Source organism: Castor canadensis, chromosome 4 (genome assembly GCF_047511655.1).
Source record: "Castor canadensis chromosome 4, mCasCan1.hap1v2, whole genome shotgun sequence".
NCBI classification, from domain to species: domain Eukaryota; kingdom Metazoa; phylum Chordata; class Mammalia; order Rodentia; family Castoridae; genus Castor; species Castor canadensis.
Genome location: NC_133389.1, coordinates 181,234,635 through 181,251,386, shown reverse-complemented (window position 1 = coordinate 181,251,386; position 16,752 = coordinate 181,234,635). Strand labels below are relative to the sequence as shown.

At 44.9% G+C, this 16,752-nt stretch overlaps 1 protein-coding gene and 1 long non-coding RNA gene across 3 annotated transcripts in view; one reads left to right on the top strand and one right to left on the bottom strand.

Moving 5' to 3' along the window:
- Positions 1 to 11,760, top strand: part of Asb18 (ankyrin repeat and SOCS box containing 18) — a 62,472-nt gene extending 50,712 nt beyond the window's left edge. For both annotated transcript variants that reach the window (XM_074072062.1, XM_074072063.1), the window contains 2 exons: positions 7,510 to 7,623; positions 8,958 to 11,760. In XM_074072062.1, coding sequence (XP_073928163.1) covers positions 7,510 to 7,623; positions 8,958 to 9,143 — 300 coding nt within the window. In that variant the 3' untranslated portion in view covers positions 9,144 to 11,760. The remainder of the gene's footprint in view (positions 1 to 7,509; positions 7,624 to 8,957) is intronic.
- On the bottom strand, positions 9,199 to 11,907 carry LOC141422670 (uncharacterized). Its single transcript, XR_012447427.1, has 3 exons — positions 11,494 to 11,907; positions 10,705 to 10,854; positions 9,199 to 9,313 (listed from the first exon to the last, which is right to left on the bottom strand). It is a non-coding gene; the product is annotated as an uncharacterized lncRNA (long non-coding RNA).
- Between the last annotated feature and the right edge of the window lie 4,845 nt (positions 11,908 to 16,752).

Below are 16,752 nucleotides of genomic sequence, written 5' to 3'. Positions count from 1 at the left end.
GCCATGCATTAGACCAGGTGGGGCAGATGGCAGAGGTGTACCTGGGGGACCTGCTAACTCTTCCAAGAAGAGTCTGAGCAGGAAGAGACCTCAGGCCACAGTACAGTGGACACCAGGCAAATGTCAGCCTGACCAGCAGCTCGATCTGCTTATCTGCCCTTCACTCTGCTGGCCCCAGTCTGCAGAAAACACAAAGAGCAGGACCATGACTTCCCACATGTTGACAAACTTCCTGACTGGTTCAAAAACCCACCTTAATCAAAACAGCAAAAGGAGTAATGGATTCAGAGGGAAGGCAAAAAAAGAAAAACTGTAATCTACGGCCATACCATCCTGAATGTGCCTGATCTTGTCTGATCTCGGAAGCTAAGCAGGGTGGGACCTGGTTAGTACTTAAAAGCATCCACAAAATAGGGAGGATATCCAACTTTCTCATCAGAAGATCTGGAAGAAAATCTCAGAAACCGTGTGTGGCCTCCAGGGAGTTTAAGAAGGCATGGCCTCTGAGATCCACAAAACAGCAGGTTAAGAGGAAGTCAGTAAAATGACAGGAAAAGGAAGACGGGAAAGAAGGGCACAATGTAGATTACATAGACATGAAAGAGAGGAAAAACAGAACCAACTCCACATGCCTGCTGGCCCTGAGTTCTGCCCCATCTGGAGGGATTCTACATCCATCCGCTGGCTTCTGGCTGGGTTCAGCTGGGTTCAGACACTGAACCCAGTGTGGAGGAAAAACAAGCCAGCTTCTCTCCTTTTGCTCTGACTCTGCAACTACACCACACCACCTACTCTGTGTCACCTCCTGACTCAGCCCCCCACTTTAGAGACCCCCCTCCAATTGACTTAAACTAGCTCTTAACTGGTTACAGAACCGGTAACCAGTGAGGAGGACGGAATTACCATGGTTGGATTAAACTCATCATCTGGATTGTTGAGATGTCCACGTGTTGTTCATTATTAACGAAGACTTAGTTGAAAGCTTTTCTTAAGTGCAAAGGAAGAGAAGGAAGCCAAGAAACTCAAAGAGGAAGTGGCAGGCATGAAAAACAGAGAATGGAGTGCCAACCCACAAGTGAGTGGTGTTACTAAAGAAAAGCCTAGGGCTGGAGGCTTGGCTCAAGTAGTAGAGTGCCTGTCTTCAAGTGCAAAGCCCTGAGTTCAAACCCAAATACTACAAACAAAAAAAAGAAAAGTATAGAACAAGTAGATCAGAAATCATAACCAGAGACTTAATAGAAGAAAACTTAGCTGCACTAAATGTCTTAATTTGCAATAAGAAGTTGAATGGGTGTGGTCTACAGATCAGCGACAGGAAACATAGCTGTGTATTTCCTACCAAAAATTGTTCTAAAAAGACTGGAAAAAATCTTGCAAAGTAGCCAGGTGAAAAGCAGGTTATTGCTAAAGGAATAAAAGGCTAGATTCAGATATCTCTGCTGTGACATTAGCGTAAGACAATGAAATCATCTACACATATTTCAAGGAAAAATTTAGACAGTGAACTTTAGACTCAGCCAAGATGGCTTTCATTTTGATGGCAAAAGATAGACATTTTTAGACATAAGGGTTCAGAAAACATGCTTTCCTAAAACATTTTTTAAAGAACAATTATCCAACAAGTATTTATTGAGCACGAATCGTGTATCAGCAACATTCTAGGCCCTTGAGATAAACAGACGAGCAGATGGGGAGTATTTCTGCTCTCGTAAGCTTGCAGCCCAGCCAAAACAGAGAGAGCTGGGGGTAACTAAGGGATAAAGCGTGTGCCCCGCATGCAGAAGACTCTGGGTCAATAGCCATCACACACATACACAAACATATAAAATTATATCTATATCTATATAGATATAGATATAATTTAAACGCATTGTAAAACTAAAAGCAAATACCAAAAATTATTTCTGAGCATAAAATATGATCCTATAGCCGGACACCAGTGGCTCATGCCTGTAATCCCAGCTACTCAGGAGGCAGAGATTAGGAGGTTTGCAATTCGAAGCCAGCCCTGGCAAAGAGTTCCATGAGACCCAATCTCGAAAAAAACCTTCACAAAAATATGGCTGGCGGAGTGGCTCAAGGTGAAGGCCTGAGTTCAAACCCCAGTACCACAAAAAAATATAAATATATGTATATATGATCATATAATAATCACAATCAGGAACCACATGTTATTCGGAAGGGAGAAGAATTGGTTAAGGCAGAGATGTGGAGAAAGGATAAAGGCACATCTAAAACAAAAAGATGCTAGTTAGATTTCTACAGAAGCAGACGTTAGTATTTTTTATTTTGAACATAACCACTTAGGAGAATTTTAAAGAACTTAAATACAATGAGAACACAAACTTCTGTAACAAAACCAGAAAGCAAAGGACGTGCCAAGACACATCAAAAAGAAGAAAATGAGATAGAAGGCCTAGATTATTTATAACAGTCAATAAAAATTGCTTTAACTATCCCAGTGCAAGCACAGAGACTTCTAAAAACATGTAAAATGAAGGAAAGCAAAGGCCAAAGTTAAGAACACACACAGGTCATTCCGTCAAACAAACTGAAAAGTAAAAGGCATGTTTTTATCTCTCTGCAAGACAGAAGAACTCAAGGAAAACACAAAAAGTGAGGAGGGAAAAAGACTCACTAGATATAGACGAAGGATATAGCACAGAATGAAGAGAAACCATTATGGATCTGATGAGCCAAAAAAAAAAGATTATGTTAACATGGAGAAACTGACAAATAGTTCAAGGTGATTTTTAATCCATCTCAGACTTTACCAAGCCTAGTGGAGAGTGCAGTGTACCAGAAAAACAGTAGTGAAAGGTAGTTAATTTTTTCAAATAACCATTTGAAAATTTTACAGCACACTCTCCAGTGACCACTGCCTCAATAGTTATTTAAGCAGGCACAGTGGTACACATCTATAGTCCCAGCACTCGGGAGACTGAGGCAGGAGGATCATTTGAGCCCAGGAACTCAAGGCTGGCCTAGGTAACATAGGAAGACCCCCATCTCCAAAAAAAAATGTTATTTAATTGCACATTACATAAGAGTGAGACCACTGTGCCTCAAAATGTATGGCTATGGGAAAGGAACACTCTTACCACTTTGGAGTTGGTTCTGAGTTTTAAAGTTGCTTTTGTTATGGCTTGAGGGGAAAATGTGCCAAGTTAACTGAGCATGGATCCGAGTTGGAAAAGGAAAAGTGTGTCTGTAGTGAGTTCCCTGAGAGAACAGTGCTTACTGCTAGACACAGAGGGCCTCGCCCAGAGGGACTGCCTCCAGCGGTCAGCAGCGGGTGTCCCCATGACAGGCAGAAAGGCTGATCAGAGGATGTGTGCTCTTGCCTCGCTCTCTGCTTCAGGTAAGGAACATGTGTGTCACCAACCTCGGACCACCACCTCTGGTAAGACAGCCCACCTGGCTCTTCTGTAGGCCCAGGGGTGGTAACCGCTCGCTACCACCTCCGGGATCCTGCACTGTCCCTTGTCACTCCCAGCAGCCAGGCAGTAGTCCCCATATCAGTAAACCTTTTTGGAGTAAAAGTATATCCCACCCGCCATCTGCCTCCTTCTGGACCTTGATTGGTAGATACCCAATGCTAAGTTTTTTCAGGAAAACGTAGAAGACTTTGATTCCAGAAAAATTAAAATATGCCAGTAAACCATGAAAATAAGAAATTCTTACATGTAACTTAGACCATGTCAAATGCAGGCTTTATTGTGGGCAAGGGCTGCAGCTCAGAGGCAGAGCACTTGCCCAGCGTGCATCAGGCCCTAGGCTCCATCCGCAGCACCCAAAACTGTTTTCTCATCTTTTTCTCTCAAGTTCAGTGACTATCTACTTTTTAAAATCCCTCCAAGGATTAAAAAGATTTAAGTGTTCTCAGTTCTACTAAGTTAACATAAGATCATATTCAAACTTGATTAAAAAATGCTCAGAAAACAAAAGTATAAACCAAATTTAGTTATCAAACGAGATGCAAAAATCTTAGCAAATTAAATCAAACATTATACTATATACTAATTATATAATATTTATATAGTATATAAAACACCTATTCTTTATAAAATAATATTTAATATATATCAGGTAGAGTAGAAGAACCAAAAAGACTCTGCTTTACAATGTCAAAAATAGATCAACAATGGAAAATCATTTTTATTAATTTGGTTGGCTTATGGCAAAAAAATAAAATTAAATTTTTTTTTTTTTTTTTTTTTTGCGTACTGGGGCTTGAACTCAGGAACTTCACCTTGAGCCACTCCACCAGCTCTTTTTTTGAGAAGGTTTTTTCGAGATAGGGTCTCATGAACTGTTTGCCTGGGCTGGCTTCGAACCTGCAATCATCCTGATCTCTGCCTCCTGAGTAGCTAGGATTACAGGTGTGAGCCACTGGCTCCTGACATAAAGTTAAATCTTAAACTTCATAATAATCTAGCACTAGAAAGGTATTTCCTAAACTCAGAATAGAGAATTTATCTGAAACTAACATCTGTAAGTATATTTATAGTGAAATATTACAGACAATTCAATTAAAATTACCAATAAGATGATTATACCTGATCAGTGTTTTGTTAACATTGAACTTAAAAACTCCAGCCAATGCAGTAAGACAAGGAGAAGAAATAAATATTAACATCAAAGAGGAAAGAGTGCCATTATTTGTAAAAGTGTTTGTCTACCTGGAAACTAACCTTAGATAAATATACTCACAAATCAATGAAAAAGATAAACACATCAATAGGAAAATGAGCAATTCACAAAAGAAGGAAGACAGTGGTTAATGAAAACAAAGTAAATATTCCCTGTTCCACCCAGCAAATGACAGATACCTTGGGGAGGGAGAGAAAGCACACTCGCTGGGTACCAACTTACCCACTTAAATTCCAGTGTGTTTTAAAGGCTTTAAAATGCACATACCCTTTGAGCCTGGAACTATTTCTAGAAACTCAACATAAGTATTTAAATAAGAATGATTGTACTTGGGTGGCTGAGATCCTGAGAATGTCTGTTCAAGGCCAGCCCACTTTGTGAAACCCCATCTCATCCAATAGCTGGGTGCAGTGGGGAACACCTGTCATCCCAGCTACAAAAGGAAGGGTAAAATAAGATTGCTGTCCAGACTGGCCTGGGCAAAAGCAAGACTCTTTACCAAACATAACCAGAGCAAAAATGGCTGTGGCCATGACTCAAGCAGCAGAGCACCAGCCTAGCAAGCATAAAGCCCTGAGTTCAAGACCCCAGTACTGACGAAATAAATAAGAATGAAGGCAGAAGGGGATAGAGATGTGCTCAAGGGTATTCATGGTACAACAAAAGATTGACACACTATACACAGTTTATTTAATATACACTCAAAAATATGTGGCTTCAAAAGTGATCTTGAAATGCTCGTTGATAATTTCTGTATTGTTTGCAGTCTATTTTAAGCAGAAAAAAAAAAATTCAAAACAACAGGCAAAGCATTACCGCCTTTGTTGTGTGGATGCACTGTTCCTTCAATGGAGTGGTGTCCCAGGAAAGACACTGTGATTACAGGTATCCTAGATCACAGCGCCCGCCACACCGTAGCCTGCTCAGCATCGGAGCGAACTGCACAGTGCACTGTAGAGCACTGGCAATTTGCCCTCATGACCATGGGGCTGACTGAGAGCTCGGGGCACCACCACTGCCCAGGGGCACAAGAGAAGAGAGTGCTGCGTATCCCTGGCCCAGGGAAAGAGCCAAGTTCGGCAGCCTGGTTTCTACCAAGTCTGTATGACTTTTGCACCATGGTAAAGTCAGGGTGTCATTTGTTATACCATACAATCTACATCTCTACAAAACTAGTTTTTCTCTAAATGCACAAAATATTGACAGTGGTTATCTCCAAACAAAGAACTATAGTTTTGGGTTTTTTTGTTTTGTTTTACTTTTCCTGTCTGCATCTTAAGGGGGTTTTCAATCTGAGAACATGAAGAAGGGAGGTGAGTGATGAGAGGAGTGACCACAGTGAGTGATTTCCTTGCTTTCTTCGTGAAAGTGTGTTCACAGGGCCAGCAACACAAGGTGGGTCAGGCTTGGCTTCTGGCCCTGACCGTCCTCTGCCGCGGATCCACGGTGCCTGGTCTTAGAAAGATTGCAGTCTCTGCTCTAGCAACCAAGCAATACAAAGACCAGTCTTATAAAACTTGGTCAATCTTAGACCTCAGAAAGAGGGCTATGAAGTTTCCTGGCCCCTCTCCAAAATCGAATCTGAATTTTCTCAAGCTGCTGAATCCCACGATTAATTTACAGAAAATGAGAAGCAGCAGCAGATTTCAAAACGCCATACAGATCCATCACCAGAATCCCACAGCGAGAAGAGAAGCTCTATGGGTCAAAGAACTCAGTTCCTACAGCAAAGAAGTCCCGTGGGAAATAAGAAAAAAGAAGAAGAAGAAGCTGAGCTGGTGATTCACACCTGCAAACCTAGCTAGCTACTTGGGAGGCTGAGATCAGGAGGACTGCAGTTTGAGGCCAGTCCAGGTATATAGTTCGAGAGACCCCCGTTTCTAACCAGAGCAAAATGGACTGGAGGAGTGGCTCAAGCGGTAATATGCTTTCTTTACAAGTGCAAAGCCTTGAGTTCAAACCCCACTCCTACTAAAAAAAGACAAGGAGAGATTTAATACACATCACATTAACCAACCAAACAAATTATGCTGTTATAATAATGGAATTTAAGAGAGATTTGTGAATTCAGCAGTGACTAAACACTACATGACAGCAGAAAACGGCTATGAATTTCTCAGGTGCTATAATAATTGTGCTTGTATTTCTTCTAAAAGATCCTTGAAGGGACATGCTGAAATACCTACAGGTGACATGATAGCATCCATGGAATTTGCCTTACAGTGATTTTAGGGGAGTGAGGAATGGGATGGAGCTGGCCTCGAGGGTACCTGGTAGGTACGTGCAGGTTTATCATTCTGTTTGATTTTCTTTTGTGTTTGTAACATTTCTCCATGGTTAAAAAAAAACTCATTTTTCAAAAGCAAATGGTTTTTCCATCTGCTGGATTTGACTTATAAATTTGCAAATAAGAAAATAGGAGTCTTTGCCAGTGGGGACTGTGAAAATAAAACGTAAGGGCAAGCCAAGAGGAAAGTCAAGAGCAAAACTATTCTTCTCCCCCCTTCTCACTTTCCTGACATTAGGAAATTGAGGTACGAAATTGGGAATGCCATCCTGGGGCCAGACTTCCAGCAGAACCTCATTCCTGTGCTCTGAGCAACTCTCCAGAAGCAGGGTGTGCAGAACCATCACTCTGCTCTGTACCCAGACCTTCCACAGGGAGCAGGAGGGGCCCCCAGGCAGAGCAGCTGCCTGTGCTCAGCTGAGGGCCAGCTCCCACTGAGCCCTCCCTGGGCCTATGAGGTCACACAGCGGGGGAGCAGCAGGCATGGAATCCAAACATCTCCCCACACTCTTCTCCACTTGGATCTCAAACTTGGTCACCCAACAGCATGTGTACCCCGATCTCTCCAGGTGTTGAGGACCTGTGCGCCAGCCCCTGCCGTCATCGAAGTTCTGTTCAACTCCTATGCTCAGCTCTGTGTGTCCGAGTCCTGGAAGGGTGTGATCCCTGAGGAAGTGTTCCAGGTGAGGGGCCGCCTCACCCCCCTTGTGTGCAGAACCCTGTCTCTTCCTGCTTGTTTGTGTGGAGTTCTGCACTGATAGCCAGGTAGTGGGACATCCAGGAAAGAGGAAGGAGCAGGTAACACGGTGTGTTTGCATGTTTCTGTTTTCTTCTAGAGGCTCAGTAACCACACAGCCAAGAGCAGGTGTTGTTCTCAGTGCTTTGTGTCTATGGGTTTTGCATCTGTGGATCCAACCAACCACAGATCAGAAATATTGGGGGTGAACACCTGTAATCCCAGCACTTGGGAGGCTGAGGCAGGAGGATCGAGTTCAAGGCTAGCCTAGGCTACATGATGAGGCCCTGTCTCAAAAAAAAAAGGAGGGGAGAGAAAAATTGCACACACTGTCAGATATATACAGACTTTATTTCTTGTCATTCTCCAAACAATATGGTATAACAAACTATTCATTTAGAAAGCAGTTGGATGGCGTTAGGCATCAGAAGTAATCAGGAACTGATTTGAAGTGAATGGAAGGGGTGTGCAGGTCTCATGCAAACACTGAGCCATTTTGTAGAAAAGATTTGGTATCCTCAGGGGTCCTGGAATCAATCCCCATGGATACCAAGGGACAACTATATGGGTACTGACAGCTGCACAGAGCAAACAGCCAACCCACAATGGCCTGAGAAGTGTCAGGGCTCAGGTACCCAGTGTCCAGGCATCAGGGCCACCTGAATCCACAGGTTCTGGCTCTTTTTTCTGGACACATCAGTCTGCCCTGTGGTGGCTTCATCTTCTGAAAGACAGCTCAAGATATGACCACACAGCAGTGGGCATTACATCCATGCATGACAGAGTCCATGGGTGGCTGTCAATTACAAAGAGGGAGACCATTTCTCTCCAGAAGCCCCAGCTTCCCTGCCTGCTTCATCACCCATATTATGTGCACCTTAAAGAACACAAAGCAGGGCTGTGTGCTGAGTGGCCCAGGTGGGCTCATGAGCCCACCACTGGCCAAAAGGAACAGCTGGCTGCTCACAACAGCTGTGGCTACCCCTGGAGCTACAGGGCTGCTGCAAGGGGCGGGCAGAGGGGATGTAGGAAGCTCCCTGTATTATCTGAAGTCACCTAAAGCCAAGTGTGACCCAGCAGGAGACACACTTTAGAAAAGTATGCCAACCCTTTTGGTAGAGAATGGGTCCTACAAAATGGCACTTCTCTCTGTGGTGTCCCCCACCACCCACACCCCCATCGGTGAGTCACATGAGAACAGCATGCTCTCTCAGTGGTCTGGATAGGAAGGCGCTTGTTGGTTCACGTGCTTCAGCTTCCCACCCCTGCCTTCCTTTGCAGATCCACAAGGCTTTCTACCAGTCTTTCTTCGCCTTGGCCGGCACCCCACGCTCCCTGCAACATCTTTGCCGCTGTGCCATTCGCAAGCTGTTCGGCAAGGGGTGCTTTCTCCTCGTGCCCCTGCTGCCCTTGCCCGCATCCCTGCAGAGTTACCTACTTTTGGAGCCAGAGGGTGTTTTGCACTGAAAACCAGAGCCAAGCTTGTGATGAAGGGTCTCATTCTCACCTTTGTCCCAGTGGAGGCCAAGCATGGAGGAGAGTGTCCTGGTGAGGAGGGGCGCATCTGGACGGGTCTTCCGTCCTCCTGGCTCTCCACATGACCAGCGGAAGTGCAAACTTGTGAGCCTCAGGTTCACCTGGAAATGAAATTGGTAGTAAAAGTCTTTCTGCCTTTCAGGTTTGCTGAGAGGCTCAGGTAAGGTCGTGACTGTCATAGTACTTGCTGTCAGAGGTGTCCTCAACAAAAGATACACCAGAAGACATGCTGTGTTCCCAAAGTTTGTCTCCTGTGCCCAGTTGGTTAGCAGTAGGCCATGGACTCTCAGCCTTATAGCAAAGGCTAGGGCCTCCCAGGGCCTGGCCACCTGGAGGGGTTTTGTCCAGAACATGCCAGACCCTCTGCAGAAAGAGGACACCTGCTCCCATGACAGGTGTACCTTTCTAAGATCCATTGGCGCTAAAGCACGCAGCAGCTTGGCACTCCCAGGAGCACACTGGAGGAGGGGTTGGAGCCAGACTTTGGTCCTGCAGGAGTCCTCTCCAAAGGCCTCTTCCAGTCCCAGCTGAACTCCCTCTGGGAATGGCCAGGAAGCCAGCCCCCAGAAATACACACACACAGACAGGTCATTTAGCTCAGCTTGACCACCACACAGCAAGAGAGATGTCCAAACAATAAGGACAGCACTCACCTTGTCTTTTATTTTCTGTCTTAATGTTTCACTGACCCCCAGGGGACAGCCCCTCCCAGAGTTAGCTAGTCCCTAGAGAGAGTAAGCAACTGGCCACAGAGCCTGTTTGTGCTATGCCAATCAGCCAGAGACCACATCCCAGTTGCCTCCTTTCTTAGACTCTCACTTAGGGCCTGATCACTCCAGGGCCAGGTGACACCTAGTGACAGCCCCTCCACCCAGAGCCTGCTGAAACTAACCAACCCTGAGCCTGTTTTCCCTTCTTCCACATTCCCACACACACCTCCTGGCCAACCCTAGTGTTTCCCTGCGTGGCCCCTGTGGCATGGTGAGCCCCCCCTCTTGGGAACAGTGAGTAATAAACTCTGCTTACTGGCACTGGTCTCCCCATCCATTGGCCTTGCAAGATCTGAAATTGTGTGTATGCGGCACTCACGTGTACACTTGGGGATGAACCCCAGGACCTTGCACATGCTAGGCAAGCACTCTGCTAGTGACCTATACCCCAGTCTAATACACTACATCTCAAAGTAAGGACTCTATGGTCATCCTCCAAGAATAGGTGGTGGCTTCTTTCCTTTCCAATCAGAGTCAGAGCAAGAAGCTGCCCATGTGGCCCTCAGAGGGGGTAGGACACATTTCTATTGCCCAGGTTTGGAAAAGTAGTTTAGGTCCCAGCACAAGCTGGGGTGTTCTTTCAGGAGACTGAGGCAGGAGGATGAAAATTCCAGGTCAACCTGAGCAATAGAGCCAGACCTTGTCTTAAAAAAAAAAAATACTGTGTGTACCATGGGGGAAGCCCACTGTGGAAGTAGAAAATGGGACCAGACAGGGCTTACCCATTGAGGGGACCATCATGACAGAGGTAGCCAGGCTGAGCCTTGGTGGATGGTCACGTTGTACACAGTGGAACTTCAAATGGAGTTGGTAAGACGGCATCTTCCAACTCCTGCCGACGGCCTGTCCCCATCACTCCTTTGAGAGGACACCTACAAAAGCACTGTGTAAATGCAGTGTCAGAACTTCCTCCAGAGAGCAGGGAGATCAAGGGTCAAGGCCAACCAAGCAAATAGTTCACGAGACCCCCATCTCTAAATTAACACAGCAAAATGGACTTGAGGCGTGGCTCAAGCAGTAAAGCGCCTGCTTGGCAAGTGCAAAGCCCTGATTTCAAATCCCAGTCCCACAAAAAAGGACTCCCCTCCCACCTAGATTTCCAGGTGCACCCCCACTGTATATGCCAAGGAAAATGAAGGAAGGCAGAAGTGCAGAGAGTGCAAGGTACAGTGAGGGGGAAGCAATTTGTCCTCCCTCAGAGGAGGTCCACGCGCATTGGAAGCTGAAAGGAGGTAGGGTTGGCGAGGGTAGGGACAGGTCAGAAGGGCTTTGACCTCCAGACCAAGGAATCTAAATTTCCCTGGACAGGCAGGAGGAGCAGTTAGCAGGCTAGGCAAGCAGTTACTGTCACCAGGGGCTACTAGGAAGACTGCTTTGTCCTAGGAGGGGATAAGTGCAATAACCCATGAGCAGTGGCCCATGGTGACAGCCCATAGATGGACTCAGAGCCAGGATCCTCCACTGAGCAACAAGAACAGGTACTCAGCCGAGTCCAGCTGCAGTTCGCTTACCTGGAAAGTGAGAGCAGCTGCATCTCTCACTAGGCGAGGGGGGACTGTGAGGTGACAGAAGCAAAGCAGGTCTTCTGCAGCTCGACGACATCTTGTTGAAATGCAGATTTCAGACTGAAGGTCCAGACGCTGCAGGTCTGCGCACTTGGTTGTTTCCAGTGACCTTGGGTAACAGTCCTGCTCTGGGGCACTGAGTGGAAAGACTGAAAAACCACAGGTCCAGAAGTCAGCCTGGGGAAGTGGCTCAATAAATGGTTCCTTCTGTTACTAGGATTGTGTTGTTGTTAGAAGAAAATAGCCCCATATTGGAAGGAATAGCAAAGTTAAATTTGCTAATGAGGGTAAGAACATAAGAACTACAATCCTTGGACTGGAGTGGTAGAGCGCCTGCTTTGTAAGCGTGAAGTCCTTGGTTCAAACCCCATTCCCACCAAAAAAAAAAAGAAAAGAACTGCAGCCCAGGGGGACTAAACGAGCCGGGTTTTCACAGAATACTGAGAAAGCCTGCTTTACTTCTTTGGCAGCTGTCCTCTGTGTCCTACCCCAGCTTCTGAAAGTGCTCTGGGTGCGGTTCTAGCATACATTAAAAGTTTAATGTTTTGCCAAGCACCAGTGGCTCACTCCTGTAATCATGGCTGCTTGGGAGGTGGGGATTGAGAGGATCAAAGTTCAAAGTCAGCCGGGGGTAGGGAGTCCATAAGCTATCATCTCCAAAATAACCAGAGCAAAGTGGACTAGAGGCGTGGCTCAAGCAGTAGAGCACCTGCTTTGTAGCACAAAGCCCTGAGTTCAAACCTCAGTCCTACCAAAAATAAAAAGTTTAATGTTTTGAAGAGACATGGAAGGAGAGCTCTTTTAGGATGTTCTGACTTTGTGCTTTAAACACCTGATGAATTTGTTAGTTTTCCAAACACATGTGTCCCAAATTACAGCTTAAAAACAGCAAAATGATTCTCACCATGGGCTCCAAAGTCTCCCCATAGTTGTCAGAAATTCCACCACTGTTGACCAGTTCTTTCTTTTTAATTATTTTCACCCTCAAGAATTTTCTTTTAATATTCAGATATTCCAGGAAGAGCTCATCCATGATGCTCCTGGGATAAACCCCTCGCTCGCCCACCCTGTCATTTGTTCATCTGTTTTACTTTCTGTTCCTATTGTAAAACAGTAAGACGTGGTTTGACCCCACACACACACACAATGGCTCTTGTGTTGCAATCTTGGTCCCTAGTTGGTGATGAGGAGGTGGCAGATAGGGAGGGTCTAGTGGAAGATGCCTAGGTCACTGAGGTACCATCCTTGGAAGGGATTAATGTAGTTCTCTCAGGACCCTGATTAGTTCCTGGGAGGAATATAAGCCTGGCCCCTGACTCTCTCAGGCATGTGATCTCTTCTGTACACATTCCCTCCATGATACCAAATGTCACATTGTGACAGCTCACGGGGCCCTCGATGGAGGCTGAACACATGGGGCTGCCCAATAGTGAAGTTTCAGTTTCTACAACTGTGACCTAAGTGAACCTCTTTTCTTTATAATTTACTCAGCCTCAGGTACGTTGTTTTGTCAACAGAACACAGACACAGTTGGTATGCAAATGTGTCTTCAAAATAGTACTTTAATTTCCTTGGGATAAATACTCAGAAGTGGAATTGCTGGATCAGATGGTAACTGTTTTAGGTAGTTTTTGTTGGTGGTGGTGGTTTTTTGCACTAGGCAAGTGCTCCATTGCTTGAACCACTCCACCAGCCCTCTGTTTGAGGTTTTGAGGACTCCATTCTGTGTCCTTTGTCCTTGCTCACATGAGTTTCACTTTCTCTATGTCCTCATCAACACTGTTTTGGTTTGGTCTTATTTTTGTTTTTGACATTTGTCCACCCATTTAACTAACCTTCCTGAAAGTCTGCTTGGTCTTTGGTTTGTTTCTTTTCCTTTCTGTTTGGGCTGTTTTTGTCTTTGGTCATTATGTAGTCCAGGCTGGCCTTAAACCCATGATCCCCCTGCCTCATTCTTCTGAGTGTTGGGATCGTAGGCATACATCATCCCACCCAGCCCTTCGTGCAAGTCTGTTCTGGTAGAACTCACTCAGGACATGTCATCAGTGAGGCAGACTTGATGGTTGGCCTCCTTCTCCTGGAACTCGTAGCCGAGTGAAGCTGACAGCTTGTCCCCGGGCTGCTGGAACCCCTAGCACAGGCCAGGGGGCTCTTGGGAAGGAAGGGCTCCTTGCTTGGCGTGTTCTCTCTGGCTGCACCTCTGTTGAATGAGGGCTGCTGTAGTCCTGGGCAGGTGTCTGGGCATTTTACACTGTATGGACTCCTCTACATCACAATGATCACGGTGTCCCAAAGGCAATCACATGACTTCTACAATGAGCACTCCCAGGGCCCCACCCTGCCAAGTCAGCCATTTGAAATATGGCTGTCAAGAATCCGTGTCTAACAGTAACACCAATAAACTGACCCTCCTGCCACAGTGGGAGTCCTTCATCCTGCTCCCGGCTCTGATGTCCCAGAGGCCAGAGGATGATCAGGAAACAAGTTGGTGCCGGAGGTCATCTGGGTTCGAGTAGCTGTTGGGATGGGCTTAGTGCTGTTCCTGAATTACGGCCATGACTATATGGGACAAAAATGGCTGATGTGGTTGTTTGATACTAACCTAATCATCAAATGAGGTGCAGTTCATTCATAGTTTTGCAGAATTTAATTGCTGCTAGCAATTTGCTTTGTTGTAGCAACAAAAAATAAAGCAACTGACAAAAAAATGTATTGATGAACGCTGCATTCTACCTTGAGACCAGAATCATCCCGGCTTCTTCTTTTCCAGTGAACAAAATATACTCTGGTGGGGTTTTTTTTATTAATCTGTCCAAATGTTTTCTTTTCTCATACAGTCCACATTGAACGTCACTGTTTTTCTTGTTGACTATGATAATGTAAACTCAATTCTATAAAGCCTAAATCATTTTAATTCCACAGTTAATTCTTAATGGCATATTCACTTGGCTCAAAATTCATAAGAAGCCAGGCGCCGGTGACTCACGTCTGTAATTCCAGCTACTCAGGAGACAGAGATCAGGAGGATTGCACTCCAAAGCCAGGCAAATAGTTCAAGAGATCCTATCTCAAAAAATACCCATCAAAAAAAAAGGCAGGAGGGCTGGTGGAGTGGCTCAAGATGTAGGCCCTGAGTTCAAACCCCAGTACCACACACACACACACAAAATTCATAAGAAGGGACCAGGATGCTGCTCAGTGGTGAGTGCTTGCCTAGTATGCACAAGGCTCTGCATCTGATCCCAGCAACAAAAGAAAAAAAATCATAAGAAAATGAGAGTTAGTGATGCTTCTACCTGCTGTTTTTACTAAAAGGAAAACACACAGCAAAGGAATATTTTTCTACTTTCATCGGAGTCTAAGTTATTGCTTGCCATCTACATGGACGATTCACAAATACACAGGCGAGGTTCTGCACTGACAGCAGTCTGAGGAGGTGAGCCTCTGTTGGTGCAGCCATGCCTGTTGAGGCAGGAGGAAATGTTCACAGCTGGACTCTGGGATGTAGTCCACAGTTCACAGGCCACGAACCAAGGGCCACGGGCTGTGAGCAGGTAGTACACGGCCAGGCACTGTGTGATGGGTTGGGCCTCTCTGTAGTGTATTTGCATCAGATTAACTTGAGGTTACTTAGTAATCATGGAGTCAGTGTGTTTTGAAGAAAATCAAGACCACTGACTCTCGGCCTAAGTGGACTTGCTAATCTCAGTGACTGTATAATCATCAAATTTCCAATCTCTGTAACAGCCCTTCAGCTGCGCACTGATGGGGCAGGCTGTTGAACTTTTGCAGAGAACACTTAACCCTCCAAGGAAACGGTGTGAATACAGGCCTGGAGAACCAGCTGGCTCTCTCCAGTGACCTGGCCTCCTCCTGTCCACCCGGGGCCCCTGAGAACACACTCAATCACTGCAATTTCAATGCTAAGTGCTTTTTATCTCTGAAGGGCTGTCCCGGGACCAATAATAACCAGGAATGCTGCATCTTTTATTCCATGATTTCAAGGGCAAATTATTCTTTTAGTTTAAAAAAAAAATTCTTGGCACAGCTGGGATATTCAAAAGTCCCAAACTTTCAACCATGCACAATGGTCAATTCTGCATCTTATTTCCAGGATTTAGGCATAGTTTGCAGCTTCAAAATACTTTTCAAACTCCACAGTTGGTCTTGAAATTATTAACGTCTTTGTTAAAACAAAAATTGATCTTATTAAATTGGTAATTTAAACTAGAGCCCTGTGGAAGATTACCGAGGTATCTAGAGTCCTTTTCAAACAGTCCTGCAGGTGGCGCCATAAGCAAACGGTCCTACCCTCGCTCTCCAACCTGCTCTGCCCAGCATGGAGAGGAAGTAAACACCAAGGAAGGTTTTAGCCCACATGATAAACGCAGGACAGCACGGGAGGACTATAGATTCGTGGAATATCATATAGAATTGTGCTGCCATAATAAAAAATCCAGTAATTAAAATATCGATTATGGAATTGCTTGCTTCCTTTGTATTAAATATGTGCGTTTTATAGGCAGCGTGTTTATAAATAAATATAATTTTCAGCTGACTTTTTTATGGTGCTATAATGACAGCGCAATCCTCATTTGGTTGTTAAACGTGTTCTTTAAAAAATTACACATTTACCATTGCAATGGAACTAGCTGGGTTTACAGTCTTCATCTACTCTTCCAAGAATGGCATTTCTGCAGTCTTTAATGCTCCTTGCTTAATCATTCCAATAAAAAGAGTAGATTTCTTTGTAATGCAATTTGTAAGCAATAAACATGATTGAGAATGTAGTATTTGCTGTCGACTATGTTTAATGCAGGGTTTTAATTTGGTGTGTAATTATTCATTTGGTAGGCACTTTTTTTACTCCCACTTCCTTTCCCTGCTCTAAAGAAAGTAAGTTTGGGGCACACCGAGAAAACATGGTTTCCATGTGTGGGTGTCAGCCGGAGTTTGACGCATATGCTATGGAAAGATCGTTTTGTTTTGTTTTGTTTTGTTTTAATCTGGTAAAGACAGGAGGTCACATTAACGCGTAATACAGACACATAAAAATGTGATTATAGGTTCTAAACAGAACGCAGTAGGCTTCTAGTTAACAATGAGATTTCTAGGAAGCGAAGCATAAATTCTTCAAAAATGACATATTTCTCACGTTCTATTCCAATTAAATTACTGAGGCAGCTAACAGCGATGAGCACGAAG